Source organism: Dermacentor silvarum, chromosome 2 (assembly GCF_013339745.2).
Source record: "Dermacentor silvarum isolate Dsil-2018 chromosome 2, BIME_Dsil_1.4, whole genome shotgun sequence".
Taxonomy (NCBI): Eukaryota; Metazoa; Arthropoda; class Arachnida; order Ixodida; family Ixodidae; genus Dermacentor; species Dermacentor silvarum.
In genome coordinates, this window is record NC_051155.1 from 255,788,022 (window position 1) to 255,811,282 (window position 23,261).

Here is a 23,261-nt window from a genome sequence, read left to right on the forward strand (position 1 = left end):
AGGTGGGCTTTCTTGCATAGCAAGCATCGAGGCTCGCAGCTGTGATTTGATTCCGGGTTGGCGGCTCCACATCCCCGACATCTGACGTCGTCGGGGTTCGGGCAAACGTCGGCCCGATGTCCAAGTTTTCCGCAGGTGACACACACTTCATATTTTTTTCTTGTATAGGTAGCAGCGTGTGGGGAAGCATCGGAGGTAAACTTCCATCGGCACTTTCCGGTCTTCAAACAGGAGCAATACAGATTTGTATTTCGCTCCCAGTCTTCTGACTCCAATAATCGAAGGGTTTTTTCTTATTTCTTCTAAGTGCATCGAGGATTTCTTCGTGAGTTGCATCCAGCGGGACATCGTGGATCACTCCTTTCCCTCCGTTTTCCGGCATGGCAATATACGCCTTCGTCTCGACCATCGATCTACCCACCCGAAGTGCCGTGATCGCAGCGTACTTGCTTGCTCGTGCCGCATCTAGCGTAGCTATCATGATCGATTGCTGCGTCAGGTTTGGTGATGCTACGTCTTCGTCTGCAGCCTCCGGGTCGACCCCGGCTGCTTGGGCCAGGTAGACGTGCATGCGCAGTCTTCCAACTTCTTCCAGGATGCGATTAATACCTCCTTTCGGGCGAATAAAAATTTTCTCAGCACCTTCCGGAACCTCCGCGTACTGCTTCTCGACCGATCTTGCAGCTAGTTTCTTCCCCAGCCGGGGGTTAGGCCTCGTACCACTCCCCGTCGGCTCGCGCACAGCGGATGCGTCGCCGTGCTCGGGCGTGAAACGGCCTTTCCTCCCAATAAACCACGTTCCCCCGCTTGAGAGCTCGTCCGGGGAAGCGGCAGCGTCTACGGGCTCCATCTCCAGGCTCATGTTAGCTTGCGAACGCCGCACGGCCTCACCGAGGCTTTGGCTCGGTTCCTTCACGTTAGGCCTAGCGCTCAGCTGGCCGAGCTCGAACTTCAAATGGCAGTAAAAATCGAAAAAATGCGCCTACCGCCAGAAATCCAGCATCCCCATGTTGCTTGTAGGTTCCGTCGATCGCTGGTAAGTAGAATTTCCACGAAACGTTCGATAATCCGCCAAAGCATAGGAAAATAGCACGTCCGTCACTTCGCCGACGCTCAACGCGTTCCCTTTTTACAGCGAAAATTGTATTGTATATGGCTAGGCGAAATGTTACGCCGTTCGTCCCATGTTTCTCTAAACGTCTCCATTGGCTGCGCCGTCAGTTACGTCGTTCTCTACGTCGCACCCAAGCGCGCGCGCCATTGGCAGCGCCGTTAGTGACGTCGTTAGCGAAAGCGTTCCCGCCATTGCGACGGTGACGCCGCTCTGCCCAGCGTTCATAGCTGGCTCTGCCCGCAACTACAGTGTACCTATTCTATAAAAAAAAAAAAAATAGTACGCTGTACCGCAACGCCATCTCCTCGGCTCGCCGTTGTCGCATGCGTTCGATATCTCGAGTTAGCGCGGCGTCGTGGTTAGCAGCATCCGCCCGCCATTGGCGCTTGCGTTCCACTAGAAACGCAAACATGTATAACCAATAAATGAGAAACGCTTCAATACAGCGTCGGGATTAACCCACTGCTGAACACCGAGCCGCACGTTTCAGCTTCGCTGGTTAACCATCTGTACGGAGTGCTTGGGCGGTGTTTTTTTTTTTTTTTTTTTTAACAGCGGAGCTTTTCTTAGTCAACCATTCGCTGTCTGGTTAGTGTCACGCAGGTAACATCACCAGGAGAGGATGAGAGCCGTGCCGGGGGAGGGCAGGTCACGCGATCAGCAGAGAAGAGGCTCGCTGAAAGAGAAGGCGACCAATGAGAGGGGGCGAGCTGGGGTGAAGAGGCGACCAATGAGAGGCCACGCTGGGCGCGAGGAGGAGGGGCGATAAGAGGTGTTTCTATGCCGCGCGCCATTTCGGATGACGCGCAACGTGTAGAGCTCCTGCAGACGTCGTCCGCGTTTTCACACGTTCGCGCCGAACGCGCGGTGTCCGTGACTGCAGGCGATGCCTCTGGCGGCGGCTCATCAGGTTTCGACCAGAGAAATGGACCCTCGTCGAGTAGCGTCGGAAACCGCTGCCTCTTCTCGCCGCGCAACGTTTCAATATAAATTCCTGTTGTAGATCTGTGCTTACTTGTGTTTACGAAACTGCATCACGTGCAACACATCCACATGTAACACTCGTAACACTCGGTGTAACTAACACAGCTTCGCTGTTCGACCATCTTCAGGGAGTGGAAGCGGCGGGGATGTTTCTTTTCCCCGGCCGTCCGGCCGGCACCGCCGCTGCCACGGATATTGCTGCGCAGCGCTATGATTGGTAGAAAGCACGTGGTGCGCACCGCTCTGTGATTTCTAGAAACACGGCACGGTCCCCGCTGGTATTGCTAGCGAGTTTTGTAGCGGGAGCTACATTGGCCGCATTTTCGCCGTTTCGCTGTGGCCGGTGGCCGCACCGCGAGCTGAGCCGTTACCTAGCAACCACCACAGCTGGTGATGATGATGATGATGATGATGATGATGATTTATTGGCATCCCCTTTGAAACGGGGCGGCGACAAATAGTCACCTAGCCTGCTTGATTTAATCAGGTATACTATACATGTTCTTTATCTAGCATTTTTGTATACCTCTCATTATTATTTTTCTTTTTCAAAAATTTACCTTGTACCGCTGCCTATGATTTTAAGAGATCAGGTCGTATCCATCTTTTCCCTGCTTTTTTTCTACCAGTACTCTAATCGTCTCTTGCTGATCTCTACGGCTGATCTGTTTATGTTTCCTTCCACTTTAAACACAAGCGCTTCTGGGAGTTGCACGTTACCTACAGTTCTCGCTGGGTGGATCCCGTCGCATTCCATTAGGATGTGCTGAGTGGTCTCTTGATCTTTACTGCAGCATACACATGTCTCATCTAGTTCCGAATATTTGTTCCGATATGTTTTCGTCCTTAGGCAACCGGCTCGAGCCTCAAATAGCAAGGCACTGCCCTTTGTGTTATCGTACAAATTTTCCCGTCTAATTTCTTTCTTCTCATTCTTGTAAATCTCCGTTGTCCTTTTTGTTTCCATTCTTTGCATCCAATTCACGGTCTCTATTTCTCTCACTTTCTTTCTGATGACCCCTGGTTGTCAATTTACAGTTTCGATTATCCTGTACTTGGTTGCCAACTTCCTTGACATCTTCCTCCATTCTGTGTCCACGCTTTTCATGTAGAGATACTTGTGCACTTTAGCCGCCCATTTATTTTTATCCATGTTCCTGAGCCTTTCTTCAAAACTAATTTTACTCAGTGCTTCTCTTACTTCAAAAGAGGCCCAACCCATGTCACCATGCACTGCCTCATTTGTCGTATTACCGTGTGCTCCCGTGTGGCAGCACCGCTTGCCGCGCCATCTGGCGTCGTCTGCTCGAGTTACCGCGGCGACGCGCCGCCGCCGCAGTTGCGTTGCAAGCGTTCGCCGCTTGCATCCAGCATGACGTCAGAGGAGGATCCGGTGACACCCCGTTGCAACAGAGGAAGAGCCGGCGTCGCATCGTATATATAGAAGGGGTGGCTCGGTGGGATTCGTCGGCAGATATGGAAAGTGAGTCCGAGAGACTGAAAGAAGCAGGCTTCGTCGTCGGAACGAAACCTTGAGGAGGCAGCGAGCCGAGGAGACGGAGGAAGAACGAGCCGCAAGCCTCGAGAAGCGTCGTAAGGACGAAGCGCCCAGGCGAGTGGATTCAGATGAGGATAGCACACGAAACGTGTTCAAGTCACTGGACGACAACCCCTCATCCTCCCGCCTCATCGAAAATTGGGCCGTCTTTGTGGCAATTGAGAAGCAAGATGAAGACTTTCAAAATAAATGCGTTACACTTTTAAAATGTCTAGTCTTTAATGTAACCATAACTTAACGAGAGGTAACAACCAAACCTAAACACTCAGACGTACGAAGCTAAACGACAAAGATGTAACCGTAGAGAGAACCAAGCTAAACAATAATATTAACTGTACCTCTCGCTACGCACACCCAGGCATAAATGAGTTAAGCCACAGCCCTATTTTTAGAGACGATATTCTTTCTTGAGCTGCCTAAACGCGAAAAACTTTTCCTGTCTGTCTGTTATTCCATTCAACCGCCTGGCCAAAACCGATTCAACCACCCGGCCAAAACCAACCAAGCTACTAGCACTGGTGGCACGGGGTCATACACGCCAACATTATACAGCGCAAAGGAAACCTCAGGCCTATTTGAGGCAAAATATATGTACATAACTGTTATCCACAACGTTCATTTAATTAAGAATACATATTGGACTGCTTTTTACGTTAGTAAATGAAAAATCAACGCGTTAGAAATGGTGTCGAAGAGACGCTACGCGGTAAAAACAACCCGCTGAAGCCAGCGTTACTAGATTACCTCAGGTAATCTAGTAACGCTGGCTGAAGCCGCGGCTCTGTAGCTGACTTTAAGCCAACAGTAATAAAAGGTCCCAACAGATGGCGCGAGAGCAAGGCGAACGCGGGAAATTTGAATTCAATTCAGCAAAACCTCTATTGCATTCATCATGGGAGGAGTGAGAGGGGAGGTGGTCCGAGGAGGTTTATTGTTTTTTTCGCACGCTGAACGCCGTTGATACTGTGCTAACTGCATAACGGGGCCCTTAAAGCTTTCGCTTTAAAATGCCTGCACCACGAAATGCTTTCCTTGTTTGAAATTCGACCGCGAACGAACGAGCACTTTAGCAGAAAGAGTGATGCATACCAGGCACTTGTCGGAGGCGGCGCTAAGAGGTATCCGCCGTGGCCACGGTTTATTTAGGTTGGCCAGCCTAGGGGCCGCGGAATCTCGGGAGCGGCAGATACAGCGTGGCCTCTGAGGTCGAGCGCGCTAACGTGTTCTTTTAATAGCGGAGCTGTTTAAGCCGGAGGTTGGCCCGTATAGTGAAGACCAGAAACTGCGCCTGGCGATGACGTCACCGCGCGTTGCCTACCAACCACATGGCACAGCTGCGCCTCGCTTCGCCGCTGCTCCGCATCGTCGAGCCGAGCTGCGACGACCGCGCACCTGCTCCATCTAGCCATGACGTCACTTCGCGTCGCCTATCAACCACATGTGCCTCGCTTCACCAGGCCGCATCGTCGCTTCGCAAAGCTTTGCTACCGCCTTGTTACGCGCTTTTTCCCAGCCGCGTTGACAATTGGATGATCGCGTGGAGGCGGAACTTAGTCGTGACGTCACTGGGGAGATAAAGCGCGGAGCCGCCGCGACGGCGGCAGAACTCTCGTCGACTCTGTGCAGAGTACATGTAGCCTTGACAATGGGACGACCAAAGAAAATCCGGACACTCGAGAAGGAGCCGCTCATCTTGAAGCGCGTGGCGCGGCAAAGCGACAATCTGCGCGTCGGCGGCGAGCCGATCCGGAATACCGTGCCGAAGCTGCAGCCGAGAAGAGGCGTCGTCGAGTCGAAGATCCCGAGTTTCGAGAACACGAGAGTCTGCGTTTGAGTATGGCCACCGTTCACTGTTCAGATGGCGCTACGACATTTCATGTTTCGCCCCAGTATTGCCAACGCCGGCCGCTAGAGAGGCGATGAAAATGATACGCCATTCCGAACGACAATGGCTTCCTTATCGTCGCTCGTTTGAGAGGTATGCCCTGCGCTTTGACGATATCAAGCTCACAATTGTTCCCGCTGCTCATATCGATTGCGAATGCGTGCTATCATATGCAGAGCATGCGCACTTTGATATTTTCACAACTCAGACAGTCTTCTTTCGTGATAAGCGATCGAAATTATCACGGCGAATGTGTACAGCGTCTCTGCAGTTTTGCTGATTTTGACACTGGCCGTCCCAAAGCTTCACTTGTAGTGGCGCATAGATCGCGCGCAAACTGCGATGCACGGTGCCTATCCAGCATCGTCGGAATAAGCTAGGTCGATCACAAGCTCCGCTGTTCGCTCCAGCCTTGCACCACTAGTGCAAGCTGCGCTCATTTTTTTAGGGGTGCGCTCATTTTTTAGGGTGCCCATAGCGCTCATGGGCGCTATGGGCACCCTGCACTATTCAGAGGGCGCTTCACCCCAGCGTCGCCGACACCGGCCGCTAGAGAGGTGATGAAAATGATACGCCATTCCAAACGATAGCGGTCAATTCATCGATCGTCTGAGTGTTATGCCCTGCGCACGCGCACTTTCGACTGTTTTCACAACTCGGACACTCTTGCCCCGTGATAAGCGATCGAAAGTGTCACGGCGAATATATGCAGCGTCCCTCCAGTTTTGCTTCGCCCGCTCGCTAGGCTGTGTGTTCTGGCGCTGCTGTATACTCTGCAAAGCTTTAGCGCAGGGTGCCTATACACATGCACGTGAGCTGTCTTCCTCTTCACCAGCTCTGGAGGCGATAGTCGCGCCACTACAGCCCCCCCCCCCCCCCCACCCCCCTCCTCCGCTAGTGCGAAGCGCGATTCAAAAAAATTCGAGGACGCTTAAGCTTCGCTTTTAAGAGTGGAATGCGATAGCGTTATCGCGCCCCGTTCGAGCCCCGTTATCGGGTCCCGTTGTAAGCTGGCTTTCCCACTGCAACTCAAAACGTGGGAAAGCCAGCCTACAAAGGCCCAGCTTACACCGATCCCCTTAAAGCCGGCTTCACTTTTAAACAGAAATACTTTGCTGGGAAGACGTTTTCCCAGGGGCAACATAAGTCATGTTATATTAAAATGCGAAGGCGTAGCACCTTTTTTAAATATTTTATTAATTGTTTGCTATTGCCCCGACGCGCGCGCGTGTCCAAAACGCATTAGGCAAGCGAAGTCCCAATTTGACCTGCCGAGGATGCGAGCGCTATCTGGATATCATTTTCGCAAGTAAACTTCCCGAGCGCGCAGCTGTAGGTCTGGTAGAAATGCCGGAAAAGGGGTTAGTGTTTGAGTTTCCTCGTAACAGAATTATGTTTTCTCGTAAATTCAAATTACAATCCGACGCCACCATGTCTGTAGGTCGTGGTTAAGTCGTACTTTTCCATTTTCTGATGGATTTCACTGTGAGAAATTGAATTTTTGTTCACCAACACCTTGCACCGTGCGGAAAGCCTGCGCGGTCGGGGTGGTTCGGGATGATTTTCTTCTGCACTATCACCTTGCGCCACGCGGAGGGACTGCTCGGTTGGGGTAGTTCGGGATGATTTTCTCTGCGACGGATGCTGACATCGACGCGGACGCTGGATTTTCTGCGACACGGGACCCTTAACACTATCGCATTAAAATGTAAACAAGAGCGGAGAATTTGGCCCGACATGATGGTGGTGTAACGCCAACTTCCGGCGTCACTTCGCTTCACGAAGAGTGACGTCAGGTCCCCTCCTCAGCTTTTCCATCCTTCGTGTTCCCATGACGCCGGGCATTTCCGGTTTAAGGCTGTTGCAAACTGGTTACCCAGTGAAGGAACAGCCCATAATGCTTGCCTTCAGCAAATATTCTTTCAAGAGTAGTACAGACATCTTCCCGCACGACGATGCCGCCGAAGCTCAAGTGGGCGCGCTGTCCTCACCACGCTTTCGCGCTGCCGCCGACTCAAGTAGTGAAGGTGAACGAACCTGCACAACTACCCGGCGCAGCGTAGAGAGCCCGTCCCAAGTAAGCTCGCTGACTACGCCACGACCTTCGGCTGTGAAGACCATTCCGCAGACCAAATTGGACTTGAACATGATTCCGCCTCGGTCATCGCATTCCTTGTACTTCTTCACTGCTCGGACAAGCGACGATATTGATATTTAAGTGCTTCTGCTACGTCTTTTATACTTTTATTTTTATCGCACACCAATCTCACAGCATCAAACTGCTCGATGTTGGGCTGCTTTCTCTTGTATACCCTTGGCATGTTCCCGAAAATGAAAAAGGATCCATAATTTGCAAAGGTAAATATTCACGCAAACAAAACGCGCTTGAGTTCGTTGCATGCATTTAACAGCTTCTGCTGCAGCCTACTATTCACGCACTTATCCTGGGCTGCTCGCAAATGTGTACAGTAATCAAACCTTTTTAAGTGGAGCGACCTCGCATTTTATAACGCTCCTTTAGTTTAACGTGTCTTAACGTGAATTGTTATGCAGCCAGTCTGATTCGCTAGACACAGCAATAGCCTTATTGTGCGGAGGAATGGGAAAGCAGCCTCAACTCAACAGTCCCATTCCTCCCAATCTACGTTGCCCAGGGAAAGAAAGAAATTCAAAGAAAACATGATGGTATTAGGCCTAAAATTGTTCTTGCACGAAGTACGACGCTGAGGTGTGTTTTCGGAGACAAATTGGTATTAGCATCCACAGAGCGCTTTAAATGTGAGAGAGGTGTAATTGAGACAGCAAAACTTACTTTTGACACGTCAGAGAGGCAATTTCTAATCACAGAGAGCTCCATCCGCCGAAGACGTCCACCATTACAGCAAGGCTATCGGCATGCAAGCGCCATTTCGTGAGTAGTCGGTCAACATGTTTGAACTAACTGCAGGAGACATACACGAGCTATCCCATTCCTATACCCACCCCAAACCTCCCAACTCTCCCCTAAACATGAGTGGCAATTCGTACCGTCCGTTAAGAAGTCCAGGTAAAATCCGTGATGCGGCAAAGGGCACAAAAAGCTCTCTGATGGTCGCGGCTGAGATTGTATAGTCTAGAGCACTGCACGGGCCGATTTTTTCAGCCCGGGCCCGGTCCGGGTCAGATTTTACGCCGAGCTACCCGTCCGAGCCCGACCAAAAGTTTTATGGCGAGACCCGGGCCCGGCCCGGGCCCGGAAATAATCTACGTTACCCGCCCGGCCCGGCCCGCCACCCCTTTACCTTAGGCCCTAGCCCGGCCCGAGACCGGCTCGAAGCCGGCCCGAACCCGGGCCGAACCCGGGCCGAACCCGGCCCGAGACCGAAAAAGACCACCGAGTGGCATTAAAAAAATAAAATAAAGAAGAGAATGAAAAGAATTTATTCTTAAGGCATAAATGCATGTCATATGCAATTATGAACACTATTTGAGTGGTCTGAACGCAAATACCAGCGCGCGAAGTATTACGAATGACCCTGCCGAGCAGTATCGCCAACACTTTCCAACGGCGCGTCTTTGTTGCGGCCCAATCCACTTCTATCGCAACACCCCCACAGTATTTTTCTACGTCGGGCGCCTCACTGCCAAGCATGCGCCGCCCCAGCCGCTCGTCCCACTCAACCGTATTCGAGTACACTCTAGCCGAAGCGCAGCCACGACCACTGATCTCCCCGCCACGACCGGTCGTGAGTGCAGCGCATGGATGGAGTAAATTGAGAAAGAAAGCTTCTCGCTCCTCCATGGTGCAGCGTAATGCGCTGCTGCTAGGCGGCCGGTTGAGAACATGCGTGCAATCATAGATGGACGCCGTGCCATATTTCAGCCTCGTGACAAATTATCTTATCTCACCAGTAATCGTTTTAAAAATTCGCCTTTGAAGAATCAGCAAGTCGCGAACGCGCTTACACCGCGCTGAAAGCATTAATTACATTGATTTAGGTAAGGAATACGATGGCATCCTTTGGTTTGAGGACTCTTTCTGGACTTTTAAATTCTGTTCAAACAGCGCAAAATACGACGGAAGAAGAAAAGGGAAGTACACAGGAGTAGCACTGCTAGCTTCCAGCTGCGCTGGGGCAACAGGTTTTTCACAGTCGAGACGCGCGAGGATAACTCGCTGCACGTTACATGCACACCACCAGAACGTCCGAGCCCGGCCCGGGCCCGCGTCAAAATACCCGAGCCTGGCCCGGGCCCGGGTTAAAAAGTCCATGCCGTGGCCGAGCCTGGCCCGAGCCCCTGAAAAACTGTCCTACCCGGCCCGACCCGGCTCACGGGCCGGACCGGGCCCGGGCTTTCGGGTAAGCCCGAGCCCGTGCAGTGCTCTAGTCTATAGACACAGGGCGCATTGTCTTGTGAGTTGAAGACGTCGTCTTGCGTTGTCAACGTCTGCGCGCCAGTGCGGTTCAACTCGCCAAGTAGAGTTGAGTCTTATTGGCCGGTTCATGGCACGTGCCGAGAGTTCAGGCCGTTGAGGGGAACAACGCTGAAGACGGCGTTGTCGAACGGCGAGCAATGGTGGCAGTGGCGGAGAACTTCGAATGTCGCTGTGCCTTGTTGAACTTACTGATTTATGCTGCCTCACTATTTCAGGTGTGGGTACGGTTGTGCAGGGTTGTGTATTGTGATGACCAGCAAGACCTTGGTCTCGAGATGGCGTGGTCAGTCCGGCCGCTGCTCGTTTGTTGCGTAATTTGGCATGGCTTTCGTCAGAGGGGCTACGGAAAGCAGGTGCTGTCGTCGTTGGTAGTATTGGGGGCACTCAATCCGAGAAAAATGTATACCAGAAATCCCCGGCAACGTAGGTAGTGAGGGAGCCGCATCCATATAGTGATGCCGTATATGAGAAATTACGAGCTGCCGCAGGTTCTTGTAGATGCCCGAGCCTGGTATAAGTCGGAGCTCCGAAAGAAAACCGTCTGGCAGCTCGCGACTTGCGTGGAGATAGCGCAAGGCTTGGTCCCTCACGTTGTTGACGAAGAAGTAATTCTCGAGCTGAAGAAACCAGATGGCAGAGCTGCTCCTGCGAAACTTCGGTAGGTCATGCATCTGCGGAAGGTACGAACACATAACATCGGAAGGCTTGCCTGCTGCTGCTTGCGGCGAAATAGCGAATGCCGATAGCATCGGGGTTGCGGTCTTCGCTGGAGGTTGTCCTTGTGGCGTCGCCGTGCCTGCGAAGTGCAGCCGGTGGAAGAGCCTCCGAATCGGTGATGAGTGAGGTGCCCCCGGACGGAAAGCGGATGGCTTGCTGGCACGTCCAAGGAAGGAGAGCAGCGGACCGTAGAATAGCCGAAAAGACTTGCGTTTGGCCCAGTGAATTCCTTGGAAAGAGTCGTTGCTCAACTGCCTTTTAGATGAGTAGGAGACTCCCGGACCGAGTAGAGCTTTGATGCTGGGGTCGGCGCGTGCTGATCGGCACGGCTGGACGCAGGCGATGTGGGATGACAAGACGCGGAATGACGCGAAGGTTGAAATGGCGAGTGCTGTTGTGACTGAGCGCTCGAGGTGGCGTAGTGAGCAAGGACGGCTGCCCGCAAGTCCTTGAAGAAGTCGGTCCCGGGGGGCGGCAGCCGGAGCCTAGAACGCAGCGGGAGCCTGGAATCTTGTTGATACGGAAGTGGCTGTCCAGCTGGATGAACCAGATATCCGGCATGTCGATGTAGAATTACTGCACACACTACAACCGCGGGACGTCTGCCGGACCTCGTGAGGCCTCGTCACTCTTGCCTTGTTAAAGTCGCTGTGTTGAGGCTGGCATGGCTGTTCTCGGTCTTCCGGTGTCACCAATTTGTGTGAGGTGGCGCGAAGAGGCAGCCGCCGTGGCCACGGTTTAATTAGGCAGGCCAGCTACGGGGCCGCTGGATCTCGGGAGTGGCAGATACCGCGGCCGCTCAGGTCGAGCGTGCTAGCGTGTTCTTTTTTTTTTCTCGTGCTATACATGCACGTGAGCCGTTTTCTTCTTCACCGGCTCTGGAGGCGATAGTCGCACCGCTACGCACTCATTTAGGCAATAGAGTGCATGATCTTCGCTATGCCACCTTCATTTTGCAGCAAAGGACACAGCTAGGAAGACGGTGAATAAACATTTTTATTTATTGCAGTATGTGCGATATAATCACACGTAAATAATTTTATTACACGAATATTACACACGTGAATGTAAAGTGTGAGGGTCGTAAGAAAGCATTCTACGTTTCCGACATCCACCCCTTATACAATAAACTACGTGCTTATACTTACGTGCACCGAGCATACGTGAAAGTGATAGTTCCAGCATCACGAGTTTCCGAGACTGTGCGGCAGTGCATCAACGCTCAGCACAACACACTGTGCAGTAGTCAACAATTGGCGCATGGCTGTTGCCTTGACGGGCAGAATGCATAAAACGCATACGACAGGGTAAGCAAAACCCATTGAAAAATTTCGTCACAACAGCCGACACAGTCGCTTTGAAGCAATCGGCTTGTAGTAGGCCTATCGCTACCACCGAAACGCCGAGCCGCTTCATCCGTGTACTTAACCTCAAGAACTCTTTTAACGTCGCCGTCAGAGCAGTGCAACAAACGTATCAACACACCACTGCAATTTTCGTACTCCCGTGTGGCAACACAATGGCACAATTACCACCTAACGAGGCTGGAACCGCACATATGGAGACGCCGCGTCTAGGTCGCGTCCACTCAGTTTACATTTGGCGACCCGATGACGGTGCTGCATGGAAAAGTTCCTTCGTTCTTCAAAATATTTCGTGGCGGAAAAGATGGCGCACGAAATCATACCCGCGTCCTTGGTCATCGAAAGAATGCCTTCCAGTCGGCGTGAGTGTGGCGAATGGACAACAAGGCACAGTACAAATCGCGGTGATTGATGGCCATGTCAACTGTTCCCCTGCGACCCTAGCCTCGGCAAGAACCCTACTTTTTGACTAGTAGAAAAATGTCGCATAGACGCATAGGATTGTTAAAACGTTTCTTTAATCAATCAGAACACAACATGTGTTGTGGCACCTGTCACTACAAAAGGTTAACCAAAATCTGGTAAAATGTTCTTTCCTTTCTTCTTCTTTCTTTTTTTTTTTGTGGCATGACATGCCTTGCTTCTTAAATACCATACCGCGATACCATGCTCGTTCTAAGAATTTGCTCGCCCGAGTTCCACAATATTCTGCATTAAGAGGCGACGCTTTCAAGTGAAATTTCCTGACCAGCACTTTTAATAAGCTGTGGACTAGGTGTGAAGCCGCGGTGATCTAGGTGGCGTTTAATAACGCGGCAATAAAATAGTTATTATTTTCGTTTTTAAGTGTTCGTGCAAGCCGACCCTAGCAATGGAACCCACGACCTCGTGTACAGAGCCGCAGAACAGGGCACGTGATGTTCGTAACGGGGAAACAACGCACAGGTGTGGGCTCTTTAGTTAAACAAATCCTGCAGGATATCTCGAGGCACAACAGCGGGCAGCCTAGAGAATCTCCCCCCCCCCCCCCTTTTTTTTTTCGTTCTATGTTTTCTTCTTTTCTTTTATTAGCGCAGAAGTTTATCAAGCAAGCAGCGGCCACACACAAGTATGAAGATTCGCAGGTGTTATTCCGACAGCGATACAGAATAAGCTAAACGATCTCAGCTGGAGAAAGCATATTTCTGCGGTACGTCGTTCTCATGGTGTGATAAATTGGTCACGGGGCTGAACTGCCCCGGGACCCCTTCAACACGACGTTCGACGCACGGAAGGTGTTCACCATCGGCAACGATCTCCGCAGAGCGGGCGAAGCCTACTTCATCAGAGTGCGCCGCACTCACCGGTGCCTCGAAGCCTGTCGGCCAGTGCGACGGTGGCCATGCACAGCGCCAGCTTGGCGTTCCCGTAGACAGCCGTCGGGTTGGCCACCAAGTTGACGCCCCGTGCCTTCTGCGCCACGCTGCCCACTTCGCCCAGCCGGTGGAAGTCGGAGGCGACATTGATCACCCTGCTCGGTGAACTCTTCTTCAGCAAGTCTGCGCCACCACCAATGATTGCGATCGGCTAAACTGTATGGTGCTCCCGTCCTGCAGAGGCTCGTTTCCCAGCGACGTTATGTTTTATGTACTTTCATTGATTTCACCAAAGGGGACACATTCTCTTTTACTACACTTTCACCCATTTCTATCAAGGGATTACTGCCATGACATTCGCGACATTTCATATTTATTCCCCTGTTATATGCAGATTCTGCCACATCTACACCCTAAAAAAATACTTGAAAGCCTCAAAGCGCAATAAATAATTGACTAACAGCTTTCCTATGAACCAGTTAGGATTTCCTTTGCCAGGAGGTGTATGTGTCGTATTGTAATGACGCAGAAAATGGTCACGTGGAAGTAAAGACATCATGGCAATCGCTCTGCCCTGCTCGATTGACTGTTATGCAGCTACATATCGACACATGGGCCGGTATTTCGTAGCGATGACTTTAAAGTAATAATGCCTTTTTGCGCTTATCGCGCTTTGTCAGTGGTCAGAGCGACGGTCCGCTCGCGTTATCAACGGGATCAGCCGGCCGTGAGCGGTGGATGATAAGACTATTCCAAAATAAGTCATAAGGCATCGCTACAAAATCGCGGCCATGTACTTGTTTATCTTTCACCGGTGACCGCTTTTCACCGGCTAACAAAAGTTCAACGTTATCGCTCGGCGCAGAACGCGCCTGCATGTATCGGAAGCTACTCAAACGTTATCGATGCTTCTATCCGTCGTCTTTGGTCACCGATGCTTATGTAATCTGATTGTATGAGTGACGCCATTTGTGTGGTACTTTCTGGAAGACATGCGGACACCAGGCATTACTCTGGAACCTTCGATGAGTCAAGTATAAAAGCCGACACGTTTCGCCACTGCTCGGTTATACGACGACCGGCGATTGTGCTCGCCGCTCTTGTTGTGAAGTGAGTTAGTTTCTTTGCTGGGGCACATAATCGCCCAATAAAGAATCAGCTTCGTCACTCACAGTTTAGCGCTGTTTTCTTCAACATCACTGTTACGTGACAATATTGCGCGGTCCGGTGTTCCTTATGTTTACGCTATACTTCTTCTTCTTTCTTGGGTTTTACGTGCCAAAACCAGTTCTGATTATGAGGCACGCCGTAGTGGAGGGCTCCGGAATAATTTCGACCACCTGGGGTTCTTTAACGTGCACTACAACGCAAGCACACGGGCGTTTTTGCATTTCGCCTCCATCGAAATGCGGCCGCCGGGGCCGGGATTCGATCCCGCGACCTCGGGCTCAGCAGCGCAACGCCTTAGCTGACTAAGCCACCCCGGCGGGTGTTTACACTATACTTGAATAGTACACATAATGTTTACAATATCAGTGGACAAACTATCCAATACATTTAAAAGCCAGCTTTAATGGACTCTATTTGCTGTGCGTTCTCTGAGGTTGCTACGTTATAGAGCAGCTACAGCTGTCGCCGCTTCTCATTTGGGCCGAACCTCTGAACCTATATGCTTCACTGAGCAGTGACCTTTATCATACCACCTTTACCAAGAATGATAGATTCTATATTGCTTCATAAACATTGTGCACACACTAGCAAGACAGAATGAGAAATGACCCCTACCAAAAACTCACATTCTAGTTGCTAAAGGTTAGAGCCAAGTTAAAAATCTGCATGTCCAGAAGTTTTCAGAAAAGTATGGCTCACCAAGAAGAAGCACTGTGAGTAGCAAAGGAGCCAAATAGTTTGCCTGGAAGATTTCTTCAAACCCATCTTCGGTGAGCTTAACCTTTTTTGAATCTGTAATGAAAACGAATGAGAGACACAATCAGCATGACAGCGCAAACAGTGACACGCAGGCATAAGAAAATTATATTGACCAGCATTCCAGCTGAAATATTTCCCAGAGTAAAAAAAGAGCGAGCGTATTAAAATGCGGAATTTTAACATTTGGAGATTTTCCACGGATGACATAAAAACTTCCGTGCAGGATTTCTCACGACAAAGCTTAAAGGCCTGCAGATCGCACGTCCTTTGGGGAATCGATTTTATGCGAAGCAGTGTGCGGGGTTACCAAGTTAACGAATCGACCATAAGAGCACCAAGAAGTAGGGCCATTTCATGGCCTACATGACACGCATGCCATGATATTCATGTCATGAGTCCTCAAGAGTCCCTTAGCTACACCTAAGAGACCTTAAGGCGAAAGCCTTAGTTATGCTCATGACTATGACTTCGACCACGGAGCAAGAAACCTTTAGGAGTGGAAACTCCGCCAGTTGCGGCGACCAGATAATGTCACAAGCCCGCGGAGCCACTTTCATGCTGGCGGCACCTGGCGGCTGAGAAAGAAATTACCGCCGTCTTGGTTGCCAAGGCAACCGGTCACATGTGTTTCTCTCGTTCGCGGCCGCGCGCGTTGCTCCCGTTCGGTCGCGTGCCTCACAACTTCTACTGAGGGCACTCACGCATCCCACCTGCATCCCATCTTAGGCTAGCAATTTCCGAACAAGGGTACACTGCACGTATCAGCGCTGTTAGTATTACGGCCCTCGAACAGACATCGACAAGAACAGTTACTGTTTGACTTAAAGGCCCACAAAAACAACGCTACGGCGTGCACGCTGAAGCGAACGCCGAACGCCTGTGTCGTCTACTTTGAGCGCGGGAGACACGGGCGCCGCCGAAGAGAACGCGCCCGAGCGGCACCACCGATCCGCCGGGCTGCTGCTTGCATGACGTGCCGCAAGGCGCCGCCACTGCATGCGCCCCCGTCGGCGCATAATAATGTGACGTTATCTGGTCGCACGCGAGCGCCCGCGCTGACGGGAGTTTCTACTGCTAAATAATCTTCCTCCGTGGACTTCGACCATCAACCTTTAGCATTTTCTTTCACTTAGTACCACATCTCAATCCATTCCATTGGTTTTTGAGTATTAATTTTTTTCCGCTGAGTCATTGTCATTTTTGCTGAGTCATGCTGATGATTATGGCTTCTACCATCATCCTTTAGTGTTTCCTTCACTTAATGCGCACGTCCGAACCAATTGCAGTGGTTTTTGAGTGTTATTTTTCTTCTGAGTCATGCTCATGACTATTACTTCTACCACTATCCTTTAGTGTTTCCTTGACTTAGTACCCACGTCCGAACCCATTTCAATGTTTTTTAGTGTTAATCTTTTTTTTTTGCTGAGTCATTGTCATGACCTACATTACATGCATCTCATGACCTATCATTTATGTTCGTCATACACTCCTGTCATACTATGCCAATTTTGGTACCTACCAAGTTACGAAACGACCATGAGAGCACAAAGACGTAGACGGATAGATAGATAGATAGATAGATAGATAGATAGATAGATAGATAGATAGATAGATAGATAGATAGATAGATAGATAGATAGATAGATAGATACTGTCAAAGTAGCAAATGTTCGCCAAGAGATGCTTCGCATTTAATAATTACTAATCAAGATTTTCTGTTATTGTGATCTTAAGGGCACCGTTATGTACTATCGACCAAAAGAGTTTACGGACCACGGGATCTCAGAAAACGCTAAATATAGTAGCCAGTAAAACCGTACATCACAATGTTGTTCGCATATAACAGTAGAGGCTGGAAATGGGAATAACCGGCTGCGTTTTGAGGCTGCGGAGATGTTCAGCTTTTTGTGATATCCCTTGGTCCGTAAACGTTTTTGGTCGATAGTACTTTCTCCCCAAAATGTTCAAACAGAGTGGGAAGGGGCTTCAATTATGCATTCTAACTTTGTACCTTGTCTAAGCTTATCAACTCCTAATTTTCCTAAAGTCACTGTTGTTCAAATCAATGCAATGAGCTAGACTCACTTAGCGCTGCGTTGCACACAGTACGAATTTAATACTTGATCGATTCAGTCGAGGGAGGTTCTGCAGTTTGCAGAGGTCGAGTAATTCCTGTCAAATTACGAATAAAGCCGTTAAGGGCTCTTTATTAGTGCTTTTCATTATGATGATTGAGGATTTCTATTGGCATGACCTTTGAAACGGGGCGACGACAAATAATCCCCCAGCCTGCTTGAGCTAGTCAGGTATTGTATACATATATCGCAGTCTAGCATTTTGTATATCTCTCCTTGACCTATTATTACTTCGTTAAAACCCCTATGTTTACCTTGTTGCATGCATGTAACGACGGCGATTCTATCAATCTCTTCCGTGCCTTTACAACAAAGATTTTAATGCAACGATAAAAGCACTCGAAAACGTTTTATGCCAGTTTCCACGGTATTTTGAAAAAAAAAACTACATTACTCAAAAATGTATATGTTGAGAAAATGTGGTGAATGATAGGGGCAATACCTCGGTTTGAAGTGTGTGCATAAATTAGAGTTTAATGAAAATTGCTAAACTGTAGTTGTTGGAGCGTTTATAGTTGTTATATGGAACGCTTCAAAGGTTCCTTCGCGTGCCTTGGATGACCCAAAACTCGAAGAATTTCTGTCTTTAGAAAATGTGGGCCAGTCTATGCGTGTAGTGTACCGAAAGTTTCAATTGTGCAGGTTAATTTTGGGCTTTGGAAATAGTGGCGGAGTACGCGTCTTCACCCAAACTTTATGCATTGTACAAGGCATGAAGTTAATTTTTCCTCGTCTTCTCGGTTAACTGCGCGAGAAACGGTGTTTTCTATTTTTTTGAAGTAGGAAGCATGTTGTGAGTGACGAATGACAAATGCTTAATTTGTGCAGGTTACTTATAGCCTTTGCTGGAAGTTACTTATTAAAGCATTCCAGGGAGTGTCAGGTTGGCGTAGTCCGCGATCTTTCGCAGGGTCATAAAACAGTTGCACGAGACACCAACTTCTAATTCAGTGAAAATATGGGGAATGCTAGGTGCACTGTGTGGGGCAAATTTCATGTCAATGGCTTGACCAGAAGCATTGATCATTGAATTAACGCAGCACTTGTATCGTCTACATCCGCTGCTAAGTTAATTCTGGAACTCTCGTTCTTCCGGTATATTCGTGCCTGAGACTTCTTCGGTGTCCTCGGTGGATTACACCAGCCACCCTGTTTATATTGGACAAATAAAGGGGCAGGTTATGAGTAATTGGCACGCACAGTGCAAAGCGTGTTTATGGTCCTTCCAGTAAACTAGGCATGCAAGTGCTCTAGGCCGATGTTCATGCGAAGTAAATTTTGTGTGGATGAATTACTGGCGTCTGTAAAATTTTCTTAACAAGAACCGGAAAGCATTATATGCGGCCAAGGTTGCAAACGGAGCAGTCGTGTAGAGGCAACGTTTTCAAGAAACCCAAGTACTACCAAGTATGTACCAAGCACAAAGACCCAAGTATGTGATTAAATTACAGGCAACAGAACTGCTCGAAAGAAACAGCTTCGCTGTAAATCGGGTTGTGATTCTGCAAGGTCCACAGGTTTGCTGTAATTTTCTTTTCTCATCAATACTCTAAAGTCCTTTGTTAGTCACCCGCAATAGCAAGTGAGTGCGGTCTCTGGCGGACTTGAAGGGCGATAATTTATGAAAAGGAGTGTCTTTTTGTATCCGCCGTGCTCTTGTACTTGTTGTTTTTTCTATGCACTGGTGTTAATACATGCGTAGTATAGTTTCGCGCATACGTCCTATAGCCCCAGCATTGTTGATAAGCACGTCCAGCGTGTCCTCTGTCTTGATGACGTCGTCGCAGAAATGCCGGACCGACTTGAGCGAATTCATGTCCAGGTGTTTGACGACCACTCGCCGCTTAGTCTGGTCGAATATCTCCTGCGCCACCTGCCGTGCCTTGTGGAGGTTTCGGCAGCCGATGATGACTCTCGCTCCTCTGCGCGCCAGTTCCATGGCTGTCTCCTTGCCGACACCTGAGTGCAACGAGAGTGGTGCGGTTGCACTACTTGGCTGGCCCCCATAGGAGCGACAACACTGCAGACGACAGTCATGCGACCGCATTCAAGAAATCTGCTGGTATTGCGGCACCAATTATGAAATGCCGAATGTCCTGTGTGCATACAGCATCATGGTGAATTCGCGACCATTTATCTGCATCAAATATCAGCGTTACGTGCATCTCGGCAAGGAACACAGAATTAAGCCCTTTCCAGTTGATTATCATTAGTACCGCGTACATACGTGCTTGACATTAGCACTGAGGTGGTAATTTCACCATCAGCAAGATGTGCGGCTACACAATTTGATTTGACCATTACTGCTAGGCATTTTGATGCCACATATTAGACAGTTTTAGTATTGCGGAAATGGCACCACGCTAAACGCAATAAAATAGCGGGGTCAGACTGCGCATGCTCAGAACGCTATTTCAGTTTTGCGGGTAGCGTGCGTCCGCTATTTTTCAAATATAGCGGATACGCTAAACGCTCGCTAAGTTTCTAGCGTTGCAAACATGGTGGCACCCTCGGCCCGAGCGCTTGACATGCAGGCTCGTTTCAAGGCTTGGCGTGGATCCACACGGCTAGTTTGGTTGTCGAGCTGCTCAGTTTGCTGCTTTGATATACTCGCAGCTATAGATGGTTTCACGCTTAGCGGCGCATCGTTGTCTTACGCTGTACTCTATCGAACAGCGTTCCGCAAAGATTTAGCGTGCGTAACACGCTAACGCAAGCATTTTCCGCAATACTAAAAGTCTCTATTTCAAGAGCCACAGCATCGGGCGTGGTGCTTATTGTTGCAGACCGCTTTGAGAAATGAACCGCTTTATGAATGGGCACCCTCGTTCCTTTCTTTTCCTTCTGTTTTCGTTGCGTATGCGGTAAACGCAACATCCGTGGCCAGTGCTCTATTATGGATACGTTCCATGGGTTTCTGACCAACAAGAACAACAACCACTTAAATCAGCTCTGTTCCTCTCTAATAAAATCACAGCTCAAGCGCTTCGTACAGATGGTTAAAAAGCGATAGCGGTTAAGGGTACATTAAAGGCTTTCTCAATTATTGGTTACGTCCTTGTGTTTCTTAATGAGGCTTACACGCACACGTTCGACTGCGACGGAGAAAACGACGTCACTGACGGCATGCCCGCAGTCCGCCGTTGTCGCACTGCCGCTTGCGATTCATCAAAATTAAATTGCTTGAAAATTAAATCTGTCCGTCACGTAAGACAATGAATGGCTCATACCTCCTTAAGCAATGGCTCATACCCTCGTAAACGCGGCCTCCCCATTACGACGACCGAAGAGAAGTAAAATTCTAGTTCTCCGTCGGCGTCGCCGCCGCTGGAAGGCGGCCCTGAAAAGTTCGGAGCTGGAAGACCAGCTCTGGGCCGTCCGGCAAGCCGAAGATGCCACCCCAGTCCAAGGACTTTAAATAAAGTGTATTTCTTCTTCTTCTACGGTGGAATGATTAGCGGCAGCCAGCTGTGGAAGAAGATGACGACGCTCGAGCCATTGCTGATGATGATAGTTTTTGCGTACAGGTGACCGACGGACGAGTCGGCTAGCTATATAGAGCTTCGTTGAAAATACCTCGTGCAAATCCAATTTCATCGGCTTACTATATCGATAAATCTGCGGGGCCTCAGTAGACTTAGTCGCATTCACTACTCAGCACGTGACTGATCGAATGAAGGATGTCGCTGGAGCCAATGCTTCGACAAGGGCTCCGTGCCCTTTTCACCCGATGAGGGGGGAGGAGGAGAGTGAGCTGTGTTGCCAAGGGAGGCAGTTGCAACGACGAAAGCTTGTCGAAACCTTGGCTCCAGCGAGAATCCTTGCTCGGGAACATATTGATCACTACGTTTTTAATGGCGACCGAGATTGGTTCTTCGTAGCGCTTTTACAGCGAAGCTGTATATGGCTAGGTTGTGGAGGATCGCGTCCGCGGACAAAACGACGCGTAGAACAACAAAGTGGGCCGATCATGGTGATTGTGCAGATAGGGCCTAAGCTCAATGGCACATACCCCTGCGGGCTCGGTGACCTGTAACGCTCCATTGAATTGAATTGAATTTTATTGACATAAAACAATTTACAAAAATGAAATTGCAATAATGCATCTGAATCCCTAGCCTGAGGCAAGTTGGGACTCATTCAAGTATAATTATGAAAAGGAGCATGTCACATAACCAAACATTAATGACACAAACAAAAGTATTTTACTAACATTATAATACTTAAAAAAGCTAATTATCACATGATTATCACGCTGCAATACAATTTAAAACGTTTCATGCATTTGTACAAGTAAGTTTCACAATATTAGCGTACAGATCGTTAAAATTGTACAATCAACAGTTTCACGTATATAAAGAGCATAACACATTGTAAGAGGGTTTATACACAAATACAATAACGTACAACACAAGTATACATGGTAGTCAATTGAAAATGGTTGCTCGTCCTGAAAAAAAAAAAAAAGAAAAAAACTTTTTCTCTGGTGTGTGTGTGTGTGTGTGTGTGTGTGTGTGCGTGGGGGGGGGGGGGGTTAGCAGCTAATTTATTACGTGGCTATATATTACTTAGAAAATGTCTTTTCAATGCTAAGGAGAAATTTTTACTCTGTTTTATTTCTAGTGGAAGGTTATTCCACGCGGCGACTCTGTTAGTGCAAGTTTTCTCTTAACGTAGACATTTTTTGTTTGCTCTTCTCTTTGTTTGCTTTTCTCTTACCGTAGACATAAAAAATATGATGAGCAGACTGGATAGTTGGTGCTAATACTAGCTTGGACCGTTAGTGCTGTTCTATAGTCAATTAGAATGGTGAACGGCATGATGTTTAGGCTTCGGAAGAGTGGTAGCGTAAGTGCAGTATAGTCTGAATTTGTAATAAAGCGTATTGGGCTCTTTTCTGGAGTATAATAACTGATTGTAGGTATGTGTGACCCCAGGTAACTAAACAGTAATTTAAGTGGCTATGAAATATACTGAAATAAATTATTCGTAATGTCGGTATGTCAAATGTGTTTCGACAATTGTGCAAGAGAAAACAACTTTTACTAAGTTTCTTGCAGACTTCGTCGATATGAGGTTTCCAGTTAAAAACTTCATCAAGTATAACACCTAGGTATTTTATTGAATTCGCTCGTTCTAGCGTTGAATTATTTAATGTAAGTGTACGTGAGTGTTCTTGCAGAATTTTGCGCGGTGAATTAAAAACAATTTACTTGGTTCTGTGTGTATTTAACGTTAGTTTGTTTGAAGAGAACCATTTGTGGATATCGTTAAGCTCTGAATTCGCACAAATAAAGGTATGGTCCGGATAGTCTTGGGCACATATGAGAGCTGTATCGTCAGCATACATAAATATTGAAAAGTTTTTACTACGCAAGGAAGGTTGTTAATGTACAGTGAAAAAAAAAGTTGCAGTGGCTTAGCTCGGCTATGCCAGGATATACGTAAGCGTTAGCAAAGGTTCAGCTGATTATTCTTAGCTTTCCTGGTTGTCTCCTACGCTCAACCGCTAATTGCCAGGCAACTACTTCGGGATCCGATGAGTCAAGCTTCTCCGTTCTTCTGCGCTGTTGAGCAGCATTTGCGCTCTCCTTCTCCATGGCTATACCACACTGGCAAACGCCAGTCAGAAGCGCAGCGGCTCCAGCGCTGTGTCAGACGGCGACTGCACAGCGAGCGCGCGCCGGCGCCAGTGCGTCTACCACGGCTACGACGTCACTCCTCTGGAATGCGCAGACCGGCGGCGGTGAGTCGCGCGCGGCGGCGGCGGAGTGCGCGAGAGGTGCCGGCTCCGGTGTCTCCG

At 49.0% G+C, this 23,261-nt stretch overlaps 1 protein-coding gene and 1 long non-coding RNA gene across 4 annotated transcripts in view; both read right to left on the bottom strand.

Moving 5' to 3' along the window:
- LOC125939611 (uncharacterized) overlaps window positions 1–23,261 on the bottom strand; it is a 118,786-nt gene that overhangs the window by 32,114 nt on the left and 63,411 nt on the right. The gene's annotated exons all lie outside the window — the stretch shown is intronic.
- The window catches only part of LOC119443172 (retinol dehydrogenase 13), a 100,696-nt gene that overhangs the window by 26,091 nt on the left and 51,344 nt on the right, over window positions 1–23,261 (bottom strand). For 2 of the 3 annotated variants that reach the window (XM_037708336.2, XM_049662625.1), the window contains exons 3-5: window positions 19,178–19,417; window positions 15,264–15,356; window positions 13,383–13,577 (exon numbers count right to left, since the gene is read on the bottom strand). In XM_037708336.2, the coding sequence (XP_037564264.1) occupies window positions 13,383–13,577; window positions 15,264–15,356; window positions 19,178–19,417 (528 nt within the window). The remainder of the gene's footprint in view (window positions 1–13,382; window positions 13,578–15,263; window positions 15,357–19,177; window positions 19,418–23,261) is intronic. The other variant, XM_049662626.1, reaches the window with a different exon arrangement.